The following is a 17740-nucleotide window of genomic DNA, read 5'->3' as shown; positions in this document are numbered from 1 at the left end:
AGGGGCATTGTTTATGTGTTTGCAAATCTCTTTCATGTCTGTCTTAATAGAAGAAAGCTGGACTCTTATATGTGCTTCCGTGTTCAGTCAGTCATGATGCATTGTTTTGATTGAAGTATATGAAGAAAATCTCATACAGAAAGGTAGTTGGAAAGAAAAGATCTCATGGGCTCTCTGAAAGAGACCTAGGGAATCCCAGTGGTCCATAGACCACTCTTTGAGAAACACAGGTCCAAAAAATGCTCACATCACCACAGATGGTAATGTTGCACATGTTTTGAGAACGTATAGATAGAGTATGGGTACTGGAGACAAGCAGGCCTGCATGTCCATCCTAACTGGACCACTTTCTGAAATGAGACCTTACTCTTTCTAGGCCTCATCTGTAAAATGAGGATAATTCCATTTAACCTACAGGTTGTTATGGGGTTGAGAAATAACGTATATAAAGCGATGCTGAGGAGATACCCCATAAATATACATAGTGTCAGGGCTTGGTAGTATTTTGCTCAGAAGGTAAATTTTGCTCAGCAGAAGGAAGGGATAAATTCAACCCAGTAAGAGCAGATTCTGAGAATCACTAGGTAGTTATCAAGTTGAAAAATAAAGGGAAATTAATCCATGTTAGGCTAGAGTAATAGCTTGTTGTTTTTTTTTTTTTTTTTTTTGGTGGGCAGAAGTGGGCTTACTGAACCAGCTATAAGGCCTTACAAAAACAATACAAGTGATGGCAGAAAACAGACTGTGCCAAATGAACTGTATGTGTTCAGAAGAACTACGATTGGCAGATCAGGGGAGGCTTCATGGATGAGCTGTTTCTTCAGAGCAAAAACAGGTTAGGAATGGAGAGGAAAGAAATATCTAAAAAGACAAAATAGTAAGAACAAAGGTATGAGGAAGAACTGACTTTTGGACTTGAGGATAAATAAGACCCTTATTTGACAGGTGCTATGTGTTTGCAGGGCACAGTTGGAGAGAAAGTAAGAGAACTGGGTAGAACAAGAAGACAGTACTTTAAATATTTGCCTAAAAATATGAAATGATGGTAATGTTCCCTTAGTACGTATAACATTTACAGTGTGCAAAGCACATTCACAAATCTTAGCCATTATCTCACACAGAGATTATTTCCTATAATTGCATCTGTTGTATTTATTAGTGAATACCTATTAGTAGAAATATGCTTACTTTTGGTTGCTTTCACAGAGTCAGCTTTTACCTTTTGTGCAAAATTTATCATTGTTACCTGTGAGAGGATTGGCCTGATGGTATTGCCATTTCCAGAAGCAAAAGTACAGCACAAGGGTGAAGAGACCCTAAATAAGTGTCTGAGTGAAGCACAAATTAACAGAGAACCTGGGAGACCCAAGAAATCAGTTAGTTCAAGATACAATCTCAAGACTTTGCATATTAAAGTTAGAAGAGACTTTGGACACTATCAACTCCAGCCTCTCCTCAATTTAAATGTAAAAAGAAGCTTTCAATCTCCAGGCTCCAAATCCAAGACAAGATTTTAGATGACTTCAGTGTAGTATTTTTCAAAGTGCATGTGTTGTTTAATCATCTAATTCCTTTTTTTTCACATGAAATTCTCAATATTTGAAACAAAGCAAGGCTTCTCTAGTTGAAGAAAATACCTCCCAAGAGCCCTCAGAACTTTGCAGAATTGAATTTGAGACCCTCCCATAGTAGGATGCTTGCCTGCTGTCATGTGTAGAGTGGATGAGAGCCTGAAGTCAGAGGATGGGAGATGATGAAGACTGAACAAAGATCAAATTTGGACCCTACTTTGGGACACAATATGAGTACTTCTGGTAAACCTGGTCTTTCCATTCAATGACTTCTGCAAATGGGAAGTCAGGGTTTTCAGAGGAGATTATAAGGATAAGTTGGAATACTCTCTACAGTAAGGTTTGAAAATGAATAGTTGAAGTGCTAGTGCTGGGAACGTTTGGTTTCAAGGTGAAGATAATGAGAATATCTCAGTGATTCTGTCAACAGTCCAAAATTCCTGTCTGCAGATAAGGACTTGGGAAGCAACTCTACATATACATATACATATACATATACATATACATATCCTATTCATATTCATATACATACATAGATGGTAAATTGAATCCAAGTAATTATCTTTAGGTTCATAAAACCCACTACTAATAAACTTCTTAAGCAATGTTAGCCAAACCTCTGCATTCCCTGGAGGTGATTCATCTTCTCCAAGACTGTGTAAGCAACCTGAAATAATTTCAAACGGCTACTGGATCATCTTTGCAGTAGCAATGTAAATGCTTTTCCCCAGCATATGCTTTCTTTTACATTTTTAAATTTCTAAATTCTAAGGCTCATGATGGCATTTCTTCCTATTAGAAACTTCTGTTTTTGGAGAATCAAAGATCTAGGTTGAGATCTAGATTTGAAAATTGTTTGGTCACTAAATTCAAATTATATCCATCTGCAATATAAATTCTTATTGTATATGATGCTTACATGATTCCAGTGGCTGGAATACATGAAAATTTAGGTCATTTCTAGCAGTTATTGCATAAAAGGTTGAAATAAAAAGATTGTTCATCTATCCAAGAGACTAACAGTGTCACAAGGTCAAATCCAACACAATCATTTAACCCTATATTTGAGTTTGTAACTTAAGAACAAGATAAGATGTTTCAGAAAGTTAATTCTTCTGTTTCAAATCTTGAAAGAACATGTATAGCTAAAATAGATCATTTAAATGTGGATGTGATTAATTCTGTTTAATATGTGGAATCTACATATATTACCCAAAAAGGCATTTAAACACAACTTGCTTTCTGAAATAATAGTGCTATACCAAACTGTTCAGGTCTTATTTACAGTTATTATTTACACATGAAAGGCAGTTAAAAGTAGATTCTAAGTAATAAATACAATGGACCCATATGTATTAGCCAAAAAATAAAAGGTAGTTAAAAGTAGATACTAAGTAATAAATATGATGGACCCATATGTATTAGCCAAAAAAAAAAAAAAAAAAAAGGGAAATCATGATTTCATCATGCACTAAAGTGGACCATTTGTTATCCAAAGACTTTGAACTAGATGACCTAAAGAGATATGGAGACATATAAACAATTTTCATCAGCCACAGACTGCATACAAGAAACTCAGTCACTTAGATCTGATTTCTCCAATCTAAGTGAGTGGCAGCAGAAATCTTCACTGTGTAGGAATTTGCTCTATAGATCTGCAACTGGCATGTTAAAAAGTAAGATTATCTCAAAAAAAAAGTAAAATTATCTCATGCTTTGCCATTTATATAATATAATATTCTTTTCCTCATCCTGGGCCCTTGTCCAGGTATTCACCTCAAAAGGAAAATGTTTTTATCATTTCACATTTGGCTTCTATGAATTAATTTTACTTGAAAACAAGGAAAGTACATGATGATACTTTACATCGGCTGAATTAGTTTGTGACTTCACCTTGACCAGCACAAATTGAGCATTCTTGTTAAGCACCTTAACCTCCATAACCCTGTTGGAAGAGACAAAATGAGCCCATGGAAGCAATTAGTTAGAACTTTGCCAGGTCTTTGCAAAATCCTCTCCAGACTCTNGGGGGGGGAGGAAGGGGGTGGTGGCAAATGTTTGCTTCCAGCTTTCTATATTTTTTAAAGAAAGCAATGAATAAGCCCAAGTGTTGCAGGAAATCTATGACATTGAAATCTCAGTCTCTGCACATGGTTTTGATGTTTCCTTTTTGAACTTCAACTTGACATTGCTTCATAAGTTACATTTGCCCTTCCATTTATTTTTCCCTCAGTCTCTTTGAAAAGTTTGGCTTAGTTGTTAATATTCCACATAGATTTCTGTAGCTTTTCTTGTTTGCTTTGTTTTCATGGACTCTGTGGGGGGTAAATATTCAGCAGGTTGAATGTGAAATCAGGCACACAACTGCCATTAGCCCTATCAGGGTTACACATCAAATTCTCCAAGCAGAGAACAGAAAAGGCATCTACCTTTTGAGCTCCCTTTGCAGTAGCAGCAGGAAGATACAGAACAATGGCTGACTTGCAGCTCTTTCAAGGATGAAGGTTATAACCTTTCGTTCAAGTTAATGCTTGTTGATGTTCTAAATTTTTTTAAAAATCTACCCTTTCAGCCTCCCCTTATATGCAGCAATGCATCATCCTCATCAGTAGAAGATTTGTAAAGTTGTGTTTTGCTCTTTGAAAAACATGCAGTTGTTTGTAGATGGGAAAAGAAGAAAGCAGCATTTATTCAAGGACCTAGAGACCTCTGCTGGTTAAGTGACTTGTTGAGTGTTTTTCTAGTTTTGTTTATTAGTAAGTAAGTAAGATAGACTGGTTAGCCTCAACACTAATAATTTCCTTTTGAGTTAAATTATAGATGATTTGAACCCTCATTAAATGAAGCTACTGAGGTCAAGTCAGCTAAGAGACATGTTAAGAATATTGAGTAGCATCTTCTAATTAAATACTGATAACAATTCTAACTATTAGGTTTCTCTTGGTAAGCATTACCCTATAGAAATTGCCCTGTGAGAAGAAAACATTCCAGAATGATAGCTGTGGTTGTCTTCTGCATGAACTTTGAACTAAATGTCTTCTACTTAATTATTCACCATTACCCTTAGCAATAGCATGAATTGTGCTTTAGGCAAGATTTGGTATTTATGAAGATATTTTATGGAATGTGGAATTAACATTGTCTTTGTCTCTATTGAGAACAAGGAAAAAACAACATGACTTCATCTGAAGCATGAGAAAGGTGGCATAATTTGGGTAGTGGGAATAGTATAGAATGGTGGGCTGCCTTGAATTCCTGTGTTAGACTGTGGACAAGAGATGATTTCCTAAGAAAAGTTTTGGTAAAAATCAGGACTCATTCAGAGATTTGGGGTTCTGGAGCCATACTCTTGTGTATAACGTTATATCATTATGAAAGAAGTCAATAACAAACAATGATATCGTCTAGAAGGAGAAAAAAGTCACAAAATTAACTATATAATATGTAGGAGGTAAGTGTGTTAGTTAGGAGGAGACTAAGCTGCTCTAATAGAACCAAATTATAGTAGCTTAAAAAAAGTTTATTTCTGTCCCACATATTTTCCCCAAAATCTCTGGTCAGTCTGGGGCTACTTTGCCCTATAAGGTCAAAGTCCAAGACTGGCAAGTCTGCATTTCATCCTTCATAGCTTCTGTCTCTGAGCCCAAGCCTGTTTCAGTTGTCACCTTTTTTCCCTCCCCCATGAACAGTATGGGGAAATGAGATTCTAGGGCAAGGATCTTTCAGTAAACAACTTGGAAGTTGTTCTCACTACTTTCACACAGGTGTCCAGAGCTTGAACTCAGTCACATGGTTCCCTCCAACTGCAAAGGAATCTGGGAAATATAGTATGTATCCAGGAAAATATGCTCCCAGCCGGAAATGGTGGGCAGTGTAGGATATTTCTCCTACAAAAAGGGGAAAAAATAGCTACTTGGGGGAGAGGGACAGTTAATTTTGCCATATGGCAATGCTATTTTTATTTTCTGCCTTTAGCAATTAAAAGACCAACCACATGGGCTGCAAAAACAGGACATTCAGAGTTGGACATAGAGTGGGTTGTCTTCTAAAAGTACCCCCTGAACTCTTACCCAGCCTTGTAATTTGCATAACACTTGTAAAAATAATTTTATTAGAGTCTACTTTTGTCCTTTGATTGCATGTGATAAAAATAAATGGAACATATACTGAATGTACATCTTTGCTTTCTGAACTGCTATAGCTCAACCTAATTGGATTCAGAAAATAAATGATACACATGTGGCCATTGAAGAAAACATCTTTTGGGAATGTAAAGCAAATGGAAGGCCCAAACCTACATACAGGTGGCTAAAAAATGGTGAACCACTGTTAACTCGGGTAAGCCAACTGATGATAATTGTGTTTTAGTATTGACTGTAATGTTTCATGTGCCCTCATTGTTATGGAAACAGTAAAATGATGAGTTGTTTCCAAAATAATATGCAAACAAATGTTAATAGTAGAAAAAGTGGAAGTAAATGCAACTGATACATAGAAACTCCATAAATCCAGTTCTTCAGCCTTGTTCAATTAAGCTTCTGTACAAAATCTTTGGTTTTCATAAGTTAACATCTTTGGCTGTAATGACTTTGGAAAGTCATGCAGAAAGTCTAGAACATGTAATTGTGCTAAGAAACAAATGTGTATGTGTTCTAGATAAGATTAAGACCTCCCAGCATACAAATTCTCCTCTTACTGTGGTTTTGTTATTCTCTTCTGTCTGTGGAGACTTCTGGACAACGTGATGTCTAATAAGATCACTATCAAAATACCCATTCTGCCTCCAAACACATAGTAATGACATATGCAAATGCAAGATTATTATCTCTGATGCAACAGAAATAGAACAAAAACGAAAGTGATTACTGGGGCTGGAGGCACTAGACTGTGGGCCTGAGGGAAGGCAGTCATACCTGAGAGCTTGGCTTTAAGAAAGCAAAAATCCGTAGCGTCTGGTGTCTCAGTCAATTAAGCATTGGACTTCAGCTCAAATCATGATCTCACAGTTTGTCAGTTTGAGCCCAGCATCAGGTGAGCATGAGCCCTGCTATGGTTGAGCCCCATGTCTCTCTCTGTCCCTCTCTCCTTTCTGCCCCTTCTGGGTTGGTCTCTCTCTCTCTCTCTCTCTCTCTCTCTCCCCCTCCCCCCCCGTCTCTCTCCCTCTCTCTCTCTCTGCCCCTCACTTGCTCCCTCTCTCAAAAAAAAAAAAAAAAAAAAAAAAAGCAAAAATCCTCTCTGGAGACAGGATACAGTATCCTTGGAGTAAAGGCTTGGGGTGTGGATCTTCCCCACCTATTGCTATCCAGTGAAAGGAGCATCCAAACTGCTGCCTGGCTTAATCAGACACACTGGTGCAAGACAGGTGGAAAGTCCTGGGCAAGGATTCCCACCAGCTCTGGGCTGAGAGCTGCAGTAATTTGAGTATTCTCACAGATCAGGACGTCACAGAATCTACAAGTAAATCTCTTTCTGGACAAATGGCCCAGGGGATAAGGTAGAACAGCCACAAAACCGCTGATGGGAATAAAGACAGAGAAAATCACTCCTTTTCGCAAATAAGCCTGTAAGCCAGTATTCCAAAACATTTTCAAAATTTTATTTTTTAGAAAGATGAGCCAAACTATAGAATAGTCTAACACAGAAATAAAAATAAGTCTGTTTAGAATGCTGAGTTAAATGAAGGAATTATGTCTATGAAAATAAACAAGATATTTTGAAAAGATAAGCAGATAGATGTTTTATTTTTTTTTTAAGTTTATTTATTTTGAGAGAGAGAACACAAGTTGGGGAGATGGAGAGAAAGAATACCAAGCGGGTTCCATGCTGACAGCATTCCATCTGAATGCTGGGCTCGATCTTAGAAACTGTGAGTTCCCAACCTGAGCTGAAAATAGGAGTTGTATGCTTGGGGCACTTGGATGGCTCAGTCAGCTGAACATCTGACTTCAGCTCAGGTCATGATGTCATGTGTCGGGAGTTTGAGCCCCATGTTGGGCTCTGTGCTGACAGCTCAGAGCCTGGAACCTGCTTCAAACTCTGTGTCTCCCTCTCTCTCTACCCCTCCCCCACTTGTGCTCTGTCTCTCTCTCAAGAACAAATAAGCATTAAAAAAAATTTTTTTAAGAGCTGTATGCTTAACCAACTGAGCCACCCAGGCAACCCCAGATAGACTTTTCAAAAGAATAAGATGTTAATATTAGCAATATGTAACCACTGAAATAAAAATTCTATGCAGAGTATTCATTTTGTTAGGGGAAATGATAGGTTATAATAATATTTAAAAAGGATTTGGAAGGTGTGATTCTCAAACATTTAACAAGTGCTAACCTATCCTGCCACTTCAAACACATTGTCTCATCTGGTATTCACAAGGAACCTTATAAGGTAAGTACTATTGCTATGCCCAATTTACAGACAAGGAACCTGGCTTTTTGCCTGAGGTCAGAGCAGTTTGCCTAAGGTCACATCCATCTTTAGTAAGGAATAGAGCCAAGATTCAAATATTAAATGTCTACTGGATTTAGAGCTAACTACCAAGGTTTGCCTGAATAAGGTTTCCAGAATTGGTTATATGGAAAATAAGACTTATTTTATTTTCCGTATAAATAAGGGGGGAGGTAGAGGGTGATATGGCACAAAGGGAAGAAAAGTCCAAATGCTCTTTGAAAATAAATACTTCAGTAGTTACTCTCTGTCTTTGCATTTTCTAAAAACAGACTCTGAAGCAGAGATTTGTGTTCAGAAGTTATGCTGGGTAAGCTCTCAGAGCCTCACCTGTGAAGGAGTCAGAGAAGCCAGACTGGGCAGATTAAACAGTGGTGCACTGCCAATATAGGCCGACAGGGGCGCTCTGGAGCAGAAAGACCTTCAGTGGTTCTGCTGTTGAGGCAAAGTTGGGGGCAGCCTGTTGTACCACTGCACCAACCAGGCATTGAATTTGGAAAGTTCTTTCAGCCAGGAGCATTGCCCAGAGAGAGGGACCCAGCTGTGTGCAGTCATCAAACTTAGCAGCTGGAAGAATGTATACCTTGTTTCTGAAAGAGCATCTGGAAGGTACTGTGAGAATCTGCTGAGAGAGGAGACATTGACCTAATAAAGGAATGCTCATCTAAGGGAGCAGATCCTGACAAAGAGCTTGGAATGAAGCAAGGGAAGAATGAGGAGGACCTTAAGAATGAGGAACAATTGTGTCCAATTTAAACTTTCCTTATGGTATTTTCCTACTGAACTCACATATTCACTGAAATTTGACATTTTCCTCAGGCTCCAAGTTAAGAGCCAGGTTTTCGTATCCAGATTTCCTCATCCATAGGCAGCCCAGTGAAGAGGGTCTGCTGTGAGCAATGGTGGGTCATCAGTGCACACAAAGCAGAAAGGGGACTGTCGCCCTCTCACATACTCCTCTCCTGTCCCTGGAAGAGCTCCTGCTGACTCCATGATTCTCCCAATTATAAAGACCATACTCAAACCACTAGAGTGCAGGTACCCAGATAGCCAGCCTTTTCCTCAGTTTTATTTAACGTGAGGGAACATGGTTACCTAGATTTGATCAAAGCCTAATAAGGTGTCTACCCCGCTAAATCGCAACCCTGAGTCAAATAGAAAACCAGTACATCTTTATATTTTATATTTTTTAAATAGCAGTTCCTGCAGAGGAGGAGATCCTTCTGGGGACTTATAAAAATTGATAATTCAAGTTATGTGTCCTCAGGCTGGCAAATGAGAATGGTCTTTTGTTCAGTACAGTAACTCTTCTTTCTTCCAGTTGGCCTGCAGAAGATGGCCCTAAACTTAGACTATACCACTGACAACAACCAATATTAAATATTTGTCTCTGCTTCTATAATCTGTAACATATAGATTATAATTTTTTTAACCTTCAAAGTGTTGCCTGTTCATAGCCTGAATGTTTTGATACTCTAAACAGTAAATATAGTTGTATTCCCTACCCCCAAACTCCCACAGTTAGCACAAAGCCTGAAAGTACAAAAGCATTTTCAATTTCAAGTTCATCTATTTAGAGTGGATATTAATCTGAATGGTTGCACTATTGAATCAATGAGAACTCCAGAGAGTCCTACAATTTAAATTCCATTTACCTACTGATGTACAAGGTTGTTCCATTTAGCATCTGACCTGCCACAAATTTAGTTGACAGATAAATAGATCATGTTATGTAAATTGCTTATATGATGGCTATTTTCTTCTCATTAAGCCCCTTTGATATAACATGTAGCAAAATTGCCTTAAGGTCTCAGTTGAGAAGGTCATTGTTTTGTGTTCCTCTTTTCCTTCACAGGATAGAATTCAAATTGAGCAAGGGATGCTCAACATAACAGTCGTGAACCTCTCAGATGCTGGCATGTATCAGTGCGTGGCAGAGAATAAACACGGAGTTATCTTTTCCAGCGCAGAGCTTAGTGTTATAGGTGAGAATTTATACTGGGATGGAAAAAAATTTTAAGTCACTAAACTAATGTGTTTTGCTAAGCATAATGTTGAATCAAAAAAAAAAAAAAAAAGTCTTGAGACCAAAGATATTGCTCAAAAAGTAATGCATACTCCAAGCAATACAGGGAGACCACTTTCTAAATCACCCTCAACTGAAGCTTCCAGCGGGTAACACAGTTCCCTCGGCACCCATTTTTATTCCTCTGTCGACCACTGTTCTAATTCGAGTAGTTGCTGAAATGCTGTGGAGTCTGGTTATTGTGCTGATTTGCTACAAAATTCAGCTTGGAAGGAAGAAGAGTTGACTTGGTTGGGACAGGTTGCTAGGAACAGCTGGTAGAGTGAATCTTGTTCTTCCGTATCTGGAGTTTTCAGCATATACACCAGTGGTCTGCCCCTCTAGCCATCTCTCACCATATGACCCATTTTCCCCTGCTCTTCAGCTGTACTGATGGGTTTTGTTCTGCATCTTCACCATCCTCCCATCCTCCAAGGGCCACTAGAACATACTATTCCTTATGCTTGAATACTTTTCCTGCCCTTCCTTTCATTAACTCCTTCCCTTTCTTCATCTCCAGATGCCAGTGTTGCTCCCTCAGAAGGTCACACCTGGCCCCATGCTGAGAGCAACTTCACCTCTTACAGGTGTTTTATTTGCCTTTTAATTATCCTTTATAACAGATGCCACTGTTGCATTTTACATTTGTTGTGATTTTTCTGTCTTTTTCTCCTATTGGAGTTTAACTTCCCCATGATGTAAAGGACCATATGTGGTTTAAATCATCATTTTAGGGGCTCAGTTAAGCGTCTGACTTCAGCTCAGGTCATGATCTTGCAGTTAATGAGTTCCGGCCCTGAACTGGGCTGTGTGCTGACGGCTCAGAGCCTGGAACCTGCTTCGGATTCTGTGCCCCTACCCTACCCATGTTCTCTCTCTTTCTCTGTCTGTCTGTCTCTCTCTCTCTCTCTCTCTCACACTCACACATAAACATTAAACTTTTTTAATTATTATTTTATTCTCAGGACTTAATACAATAGAGAAGCACATAGCGGCACTCAGTAAATAGTGTAGGAATGAATGTAAATAATGAATGTTAAATGATAGAAGAGTTAAAAGACTGTTTTTAAAAATGAGGTATGAGTTAAATAAATATATCATTGAAAGTATAAGGCACCTGGGCGGCTCAGTTGGTTGAGCATCTGACTTCCCCTCAGGTCATGGTCTCACAGTTTGTGGGTTCAAGCCCTGTGTCTGGCTCGTTGCTGCCAGTGCAGAACCTGGAGCCTCCTTCAGATCCTCTGTCCCCCTCTCTCTTCCCCTCCCCTGCTCATGCTGTCTCTCTCTCTCAAAAATAAATAAATAAATAAATAAAACATTGAAAAAAAGAAAGTATAAATTAAATGAATTGGAAAACCTATGGTCATCTAAAAATGAAAAAAGTCCCAGCTATCAATTTGCATGTATCCCATAGAAAAATCTTGGCTCTGATTTCAGAATTTATCTAAAGTACCTAAGCAGTAGTTCTTAGGGAAAGCATAATAGAAAGATTATGAATAAGAGAAAAGCAAACATTAGGAGCTGATTCCATAAATTCTGATGATTTGGCCAGTTTCAGAGTCCAGACTTTTTTTTCTGCGAGGCACTGTGTGATGCCTAGCATGTAGAGCTTACTTGTGTAATAAATGCTCCCAAGATGAATGTACTTCTCCCCTGTGCAAGTTAACAAAGGAAGGAAAAGCTTCCATGAGTGTTCTTCTCACCAAGTTCTTTAGTTTGGGCCAACATCCCATTAAAGACAAAACTATGTTAGAGTTCATGGCCCTGCAGCCAATTTCAGAGAAGCCAAAGAACACTCTGTGCACCTGGAATAATCATCACCTTGGCCTGGCCCTACTTTAAGCATGACCTTTTTGGTAACCACTACCTACCTCTCACTCCATAAACACTGGGAACAATAATTCCAACTTCATCCAGGACAAGTACAATAGTTTTACCCCGAATTGGTTGAATCTGATTATTGGTGGTTGTAACCAACTCTTTTTGGAGCACAGTTCAGCATGGTAGATTACTTAGGATTTTCTACAAAAACAAGTATGTTGTCTATACATTATGCCAACTAGTTAGAAGAAGAGCTAAAGCTGAGCGTGTATAGCCTAATGAATGAATCACATTGTCCTAAATCCCTCTAGATGAGTGCTTTACAATTTACAACCCTGGGAACCCCATTATAATTTTAAAAGATTCTGTAAGTCCCTTGTTAAAATAAGAAAATTTGATTGTAACAAATGACTGTAAATCATGGAATATAATTTTGAGGTAAAGACAGAAAATAACTAAAGTCCCAAAAGCAGAGCTGGAAGAGAAAAAGACTATCAGATGATTTTTATCTAGAGCACCTACCCATAACTGAAAACAATAGAGTGTATATGAAATGTGTGTATATATACATATACATTTATGTATATATTCTTATGCATAGATGAAATGTAACAGCTTAAAACAACTCCTTACACAGCCTTCTCCAGACCCTGTCTGCTTCCCCCACCCAGGCTTCAAGGGCTGTGAGTTGGGAATCACTGCTCCATCTTTTACAGAGATTTGTTTCAAATCATTTCCAACTGGAACTAATTCCAAATGAATTATTGATCTGAGTCCTTTCTTTGGACTTTCTTAAGAGCCCTGAGGTCAGCAATCTAGAGCAGTGAAGATAAGAGGAAAATGCCTGAGAAATTATTTAACCATTCTGATCTCAACCATGTTGAATATGAAAAGAATAAGGCATGTCCATAAATGACACAGGGCAAATACTGGTAAAAATAGTAAGGCTTCCAGGAATTTAGGAAAGAGAATTTGGCTGATGCACTAGGCCGGTCATCTGAGCCTTGAACAGTGGTTTATCTTTGGACAGACAGAAAAGAGGACAAGGAATATTCCAGATAAGAGTGAAATGGCCTTTACAAAGGCTAACGTCATAAAACATCTGGATGGTTTCTTACACATAGAGAATCCTGAATGTTTTCAAAAATTTTGACTCAAATACATAAAGCATATGGGCAAAGTTTTAGATAGATGGAAAAACTTATTACATATCAATTTTAGAGAATCTTGAGTAACAAGCTTAGAAGTTCCTTCTTTGATATTCCATTTTCTCTTTGAAAAAATCGTATTAATATACTCTAAGTGAATGAAAGGACAGTCAAGTGTTAAGTGAATAAATCCCTGGAGTTCATTTTAAGTGAATGAGGGAGAAGACATTTCACTATTTTAAAATACACATAAATTAATATTGGCTAACTTGGGTAAGCTATAATATGATTATTTTACACAAGTCACTTTATATATTACAGAATAGTAATGGTTTGACTTTTTGGGGTCAAATAACTGATTTGTTATACCTTTCTTAGAATCATGGTGAATTTGAATTGAATAAAGAAACACAAGAAAGCTTTATTATCAGGGAAAAAATCAGTATGTTGGTTCCAGCTATTGATCAATATCAGGATCTCCCAGCACTAGAAAGGAGATTCCCTTTCATGCTAGGTAATAACCTAGAGTCATGAATAAGAGATGGCTAGGAAGCATAGATTTGATAGGCTTTTCCCTTGGTCTTGTTTTATGTGTTCTGTCTGAGTATTTAATATGTATGTAACATATCTATATTTAATGGATTGAAACTGCTAAATAATGAATGTAGATACTGGGTGATTTACTCACTGGATGGGAGAATAACATAGACTTTTACCTTGAGGTCAATCTACTAGAATAGGCCTGGTTTAGAGTACATCAAATAGAAAACATCCTTGTTTGGGGTGCCTGGGTAGCTCAGTTGGTTAAGTGTCCAACTTCGGCTCAGGTCATGATCTCACTGTTCATCAGTTCAAGCCCCGCATCCAGCTCTGTGCTGACGGCTCAGAGCCTGGAGCCTTCTTAGGATTCTGTGTCTCCCTCTCCCTGCCCCTCCCGCACTTGCACTCTGTCTTTCTCTCAAAAACAAATAAACATAAAAAAATTTTTTCATATGATTAAAAAAACCAAGTTACATATTTTATTGGTAAAAATTTAAGTTTTCCACTGCAGCATTTCGATTCATGTTTAATATTTGTGTCCACTTAGATGATCCTATTGGTGACAGGGACTGCTGATTGAATTGCCAACTTTGAGATTGTCTGTGATGCTCCAATTAAATGCTTATGCTGTCTATATAATCATGGGGTGAGGACCAAGGACAACTCAGGTCCCAAAAGCAGAAGCAGGGATTGAGGTACCTCTGAGCCATTGAAGAAATATTCTCTAGGGAAAAGCCTATAAAAGAAAGGGAAAGAGTGGAGGAACTGAGCCATGGTCGCAGGCAAAGTCTAACCTATGCCTCGTCCTAGAGAGGAGTATCTAGATCATAAACTGCCTCTCAAAGTTATTCCTACCTGAAGCCGGGAGATTGGGCCTTTTTTAAAATCTCTGTTTATCAGTCCAACATTGGGCTGCCTGTTAAGTGGTAGTGGCACAGGCCGTAGAGGCTAGGGTGGTGATGTGGGTGCAGATAGAGCAAAACCTCCCAATTTCCCAGGGAAGGGGGCAGCTGGAGGTGGTAAGCAGCCAACACACAGCAGGTGGGGCCAAAAAAAAGAAATCTGTGCAAAGGTACCAACAGCATTCTCCACAGAGGACAAGTAATTGTTGTACCAGACGAAGACTATCTGGACCCTAGTAGGAAGTGTAACTGGTTTTCTAGAGTATTTTTGATTTTGAAATGGGATGAACTATCCCTAAGAGCAAGTAAGTCTTTTGAAAATGACCTGACTTTGCCAAGACTATATATGAAACAGAAATAGGTTTGGCCTGAGGAATTTGTGTCTAATGCTTCAGTACTGTGAGCATTCTCCTGGCCTGTGTGGTAGAGGGCATCTGACCCTGGAAGGACGCTCAAATACCATTAAGGAACTGATGGTCCAATTCAAGTGAGGTGGAGGCTTGAGCAATTATTTGGTTAATTTGGCATTTATCCAGATGATTGGCTCTCAAATTAGGAAAACATTAAGACTAAACTAAAAGTTATTTCACAGGGGCTTTCACAAGTGCTCATTTGCATCTGACTCTGATTTCTCAGCTGCCTCGTTGAGCCAGATTACAAAATAATCAAATGTGCTGAGTGTGATCAGCATCCAATGAGAGGACAAACGCCTTTCTTACCCAGATGTAGTCATCTAGGCAGAGGTTTTACTAAAATTGTCTTCAAAAGGGAAAGCTATGTGTCTGGATCTCAAATTCAAATTTGAAATTTTTAACAAGTTACTAAGCCTTCCTTTATCAGTAAAATGAGGATGCCATTATGCACCTTACTGCCCAAACTAAGAGATCCCAAGTGCAAGCTTTTTTAAAGCCTAAAAGTGTTTGTAGCGATATCAGATATGTTTTGCTGTTGTTAACTACCATCCATACCAAAATCTTGTAGACAGCCACCAAATCACTAGCAAACCCCATTTCTGTGATTCTCACATTTTGCTGATCTTGGGAGCTTCTTAATATCCCGATGCCCTACCATCCTCCAGATCAACTAATTCAGTCTCTGAGCCTGGGTCCCGGGTGTTAGTCCTTAAAGTTACCCAGGTTGATTCTAGTGAACAGCACAGTTTGGGAACTACTGCTCTAACTGATCAAATCACAAGGCCATTACTTTTTCTAAAGGAATCTCAAACTTTGCCATGCCTCAGAATCACCTGGAGAACTTGTTCAACTACAGACTGCTGGGTCACCACCACCCCCCCCAAAATTCTGATACAGTAGCTGAGGTGAGATCTGGTGAACAGCATTTCTGACAAGTTTCTGGGTGATACTGATGCTGTTGGTCCCAGATCACACTTTGAGAAATGCTATCCTAAAATAGGAAACTTATCCTAAGATTGTGCGTGTGTGTGTATGTGTGTGTGTGTGTGTGTGTGTGTGTGTGTGTGTGTGTTGAATATAATATACTAGCAATCTTGTTGCATCAGGACTGTCAATCTGAAGTCCTTCTATAATAGAGAAAAATATCAGGCGTCAGAGATTCCAACCATGGCTGAAGGCCCCATCTCACCAAGAGGGTGAGTAGGATTAGGCCTACAGAGTGACTTCACAAATTGCCATGTGAGGACTGAGCAAAGATGTTGCTTGGTGTGGCTCTGGTGACTTAAGCCAATTGAAGGGAGGGGTGCCTCGCTGGCTCAGTCGCTAGAGCATGCAACTCTTGATCTCAAGGCTGTGAGTTCAGGGCCTATGCTGGCTACAGAGTTTACATTAAAAAGCCAACCAAAGGTAGACATTGAAACCTGAGGGGTAAATATTAGGATAATTCTTTATATGAGTTCACCCAAAGAAATGCCTTCATTGAGCTAGAATTTTTTTAAGTTTATTTCTTTATTTTGAGAGACAGAGAGTGGGGGAGGGGTAGAGAGAGAAGAAGAAAGAGAATCTCAAGCAGGCTCCACACTGTTAGCACAGAGCCAGATGCAGGGCTCGATCTCTAGATCACTAGAAGTGTGAGATCATGACCTGAGCCAAAATTAAGAGCCAGACACCTAACTGATTGAGCCACCCAAGTGTGCCCTGAGCTAGAATTTAAAATGTAACTCAGAAATGCAGCCTGAGGCATCACTGAGCAGCACTACCATATTCTGCCCTACAACTAAAATCTCGGAGCTGTCTATAAAACTCCTGTGAAGGCATTATTCATTTAAAAGTCCATAGTTCTTTACCTAAAGAGATCTCCAATGAACTCTTCTTACATTGCAGAACCAGGAAAAAAATGAATCCTGTAGCAAAATTACACACTTTCTTTTATCCATTAGTATAAAATATGCTCTTCTTCTTCCCTCTGCCTATCTTATTGACATGTCTGCTTTGTCTTCCAAAAGTTCACTCTCTTGTTCCAAATCTAATAAGATTGTTTCCTGTCCTTTGTTTGACTTTAGCCATGTTCTAAATGCATTTGTTACTTCATATCTTTTACCATTGTCCATACAAGTCTTCTTGAATTAGTGAATCAGAAAATGTAATGGAGTAGTTTTCCCCTCTACCACCTTCTGGCAATGTGTGCATTTTGGTAGTCCAGAAGACATTAGAACTGGTATTCAAGATTTAACAATGATTTTCAAACTTTTATACATATATAAATTACTTGGGTATTTTGTTAAATTTTGACTCTGATTTCAAGATTTGGGTTGGACCTGAGATTCTGCATTTCTAACAGGCTTCCAGATGATCACCAATGCTTCTTCTCTAGGGATCACATTTTCAGGGGCAAAAATTATAAAATTATAAATTCTCAGGTCCTTCTCATGACAGATAGAGTTCAGGAATATATATGCTTCATAAGCTCCTCCAGGTGATTCCTATGATCAGTTCAGGTTAGGAATTTAGGTGCCACAGGTCCGGAATCTGCTTTGTAAATCCTCTTGTTACCCAATCTTAAGCCAACACAACAGAGTTGCTTTCAAACTTATAAAAGCCTATAGGATGGGGTGTCTGCATGACTCAGTGGATTGAGCATCCAACTCTTAATTTGGGTTCAGGGCATAATCCCAGAGTCATGGAATTAAACCCCAAGTTGGGCTCTGAGCTGAGCATGGAGCCTGCTTACGATTCTCCATCACCCTCTCCCTTTGCCCCTCGCCCATTCGTGTGCTTGTGTGCACATGCGCGCGCTCTCTTTCAAAAAAAAAAAAAAAAAAAAAAAAAAAAAAAA

At 38.8% G+C, this 17740-nt stretch overlaps 1 protein-coding gene across 8 annotated transcripts in view; it reads left to right on the top strand.

Moving 5' to 3' along the window:
• The window catches only part of CNTN4 (contactin 4), a 902287-nt gene that overhangs the window by 744413 nt on the left and 140134 nt on the right, over nt 1-17740 (top strand). For all 8 annotated transcript variants that reach the window (XM_077772911.1, XM_077772904.1, XM_077772907.1 and 5 more), the window contains 2 exons: nt 5773-5909; nt 9871-10000. In XM_077772911.1, the coding sequence (XP_077629037.1) occupies nt 5773-5909; nt 9871-10000 (267 nt within the window). The remainder of the gene's footprint in view (nt 1-5772; nt 5910-9870; nt 10001-17740) is intronic.

Source organism: Crocuta crocuta, unplaced genomic scaffold, assembly GCF_008692635.1.
Source record: "Crocuta crocuta isolate KB4526 unplaced genomic scaffold, BGI_CrCroc_1.0 scaffold489, whole genome shotgun sequence".
Classification (NCBI taxonomy): Eukaryota; Metazoa; Chordata; class Mammalia; order Carnivora; family Hyaenidae; genus Crocuta; species Crocuta crocuta.
The sequence above is the reverse complement of the archived record's forward strand: the minus strand, read 5'-3'. Positions and strand labels throughout refer to the sequence as shown.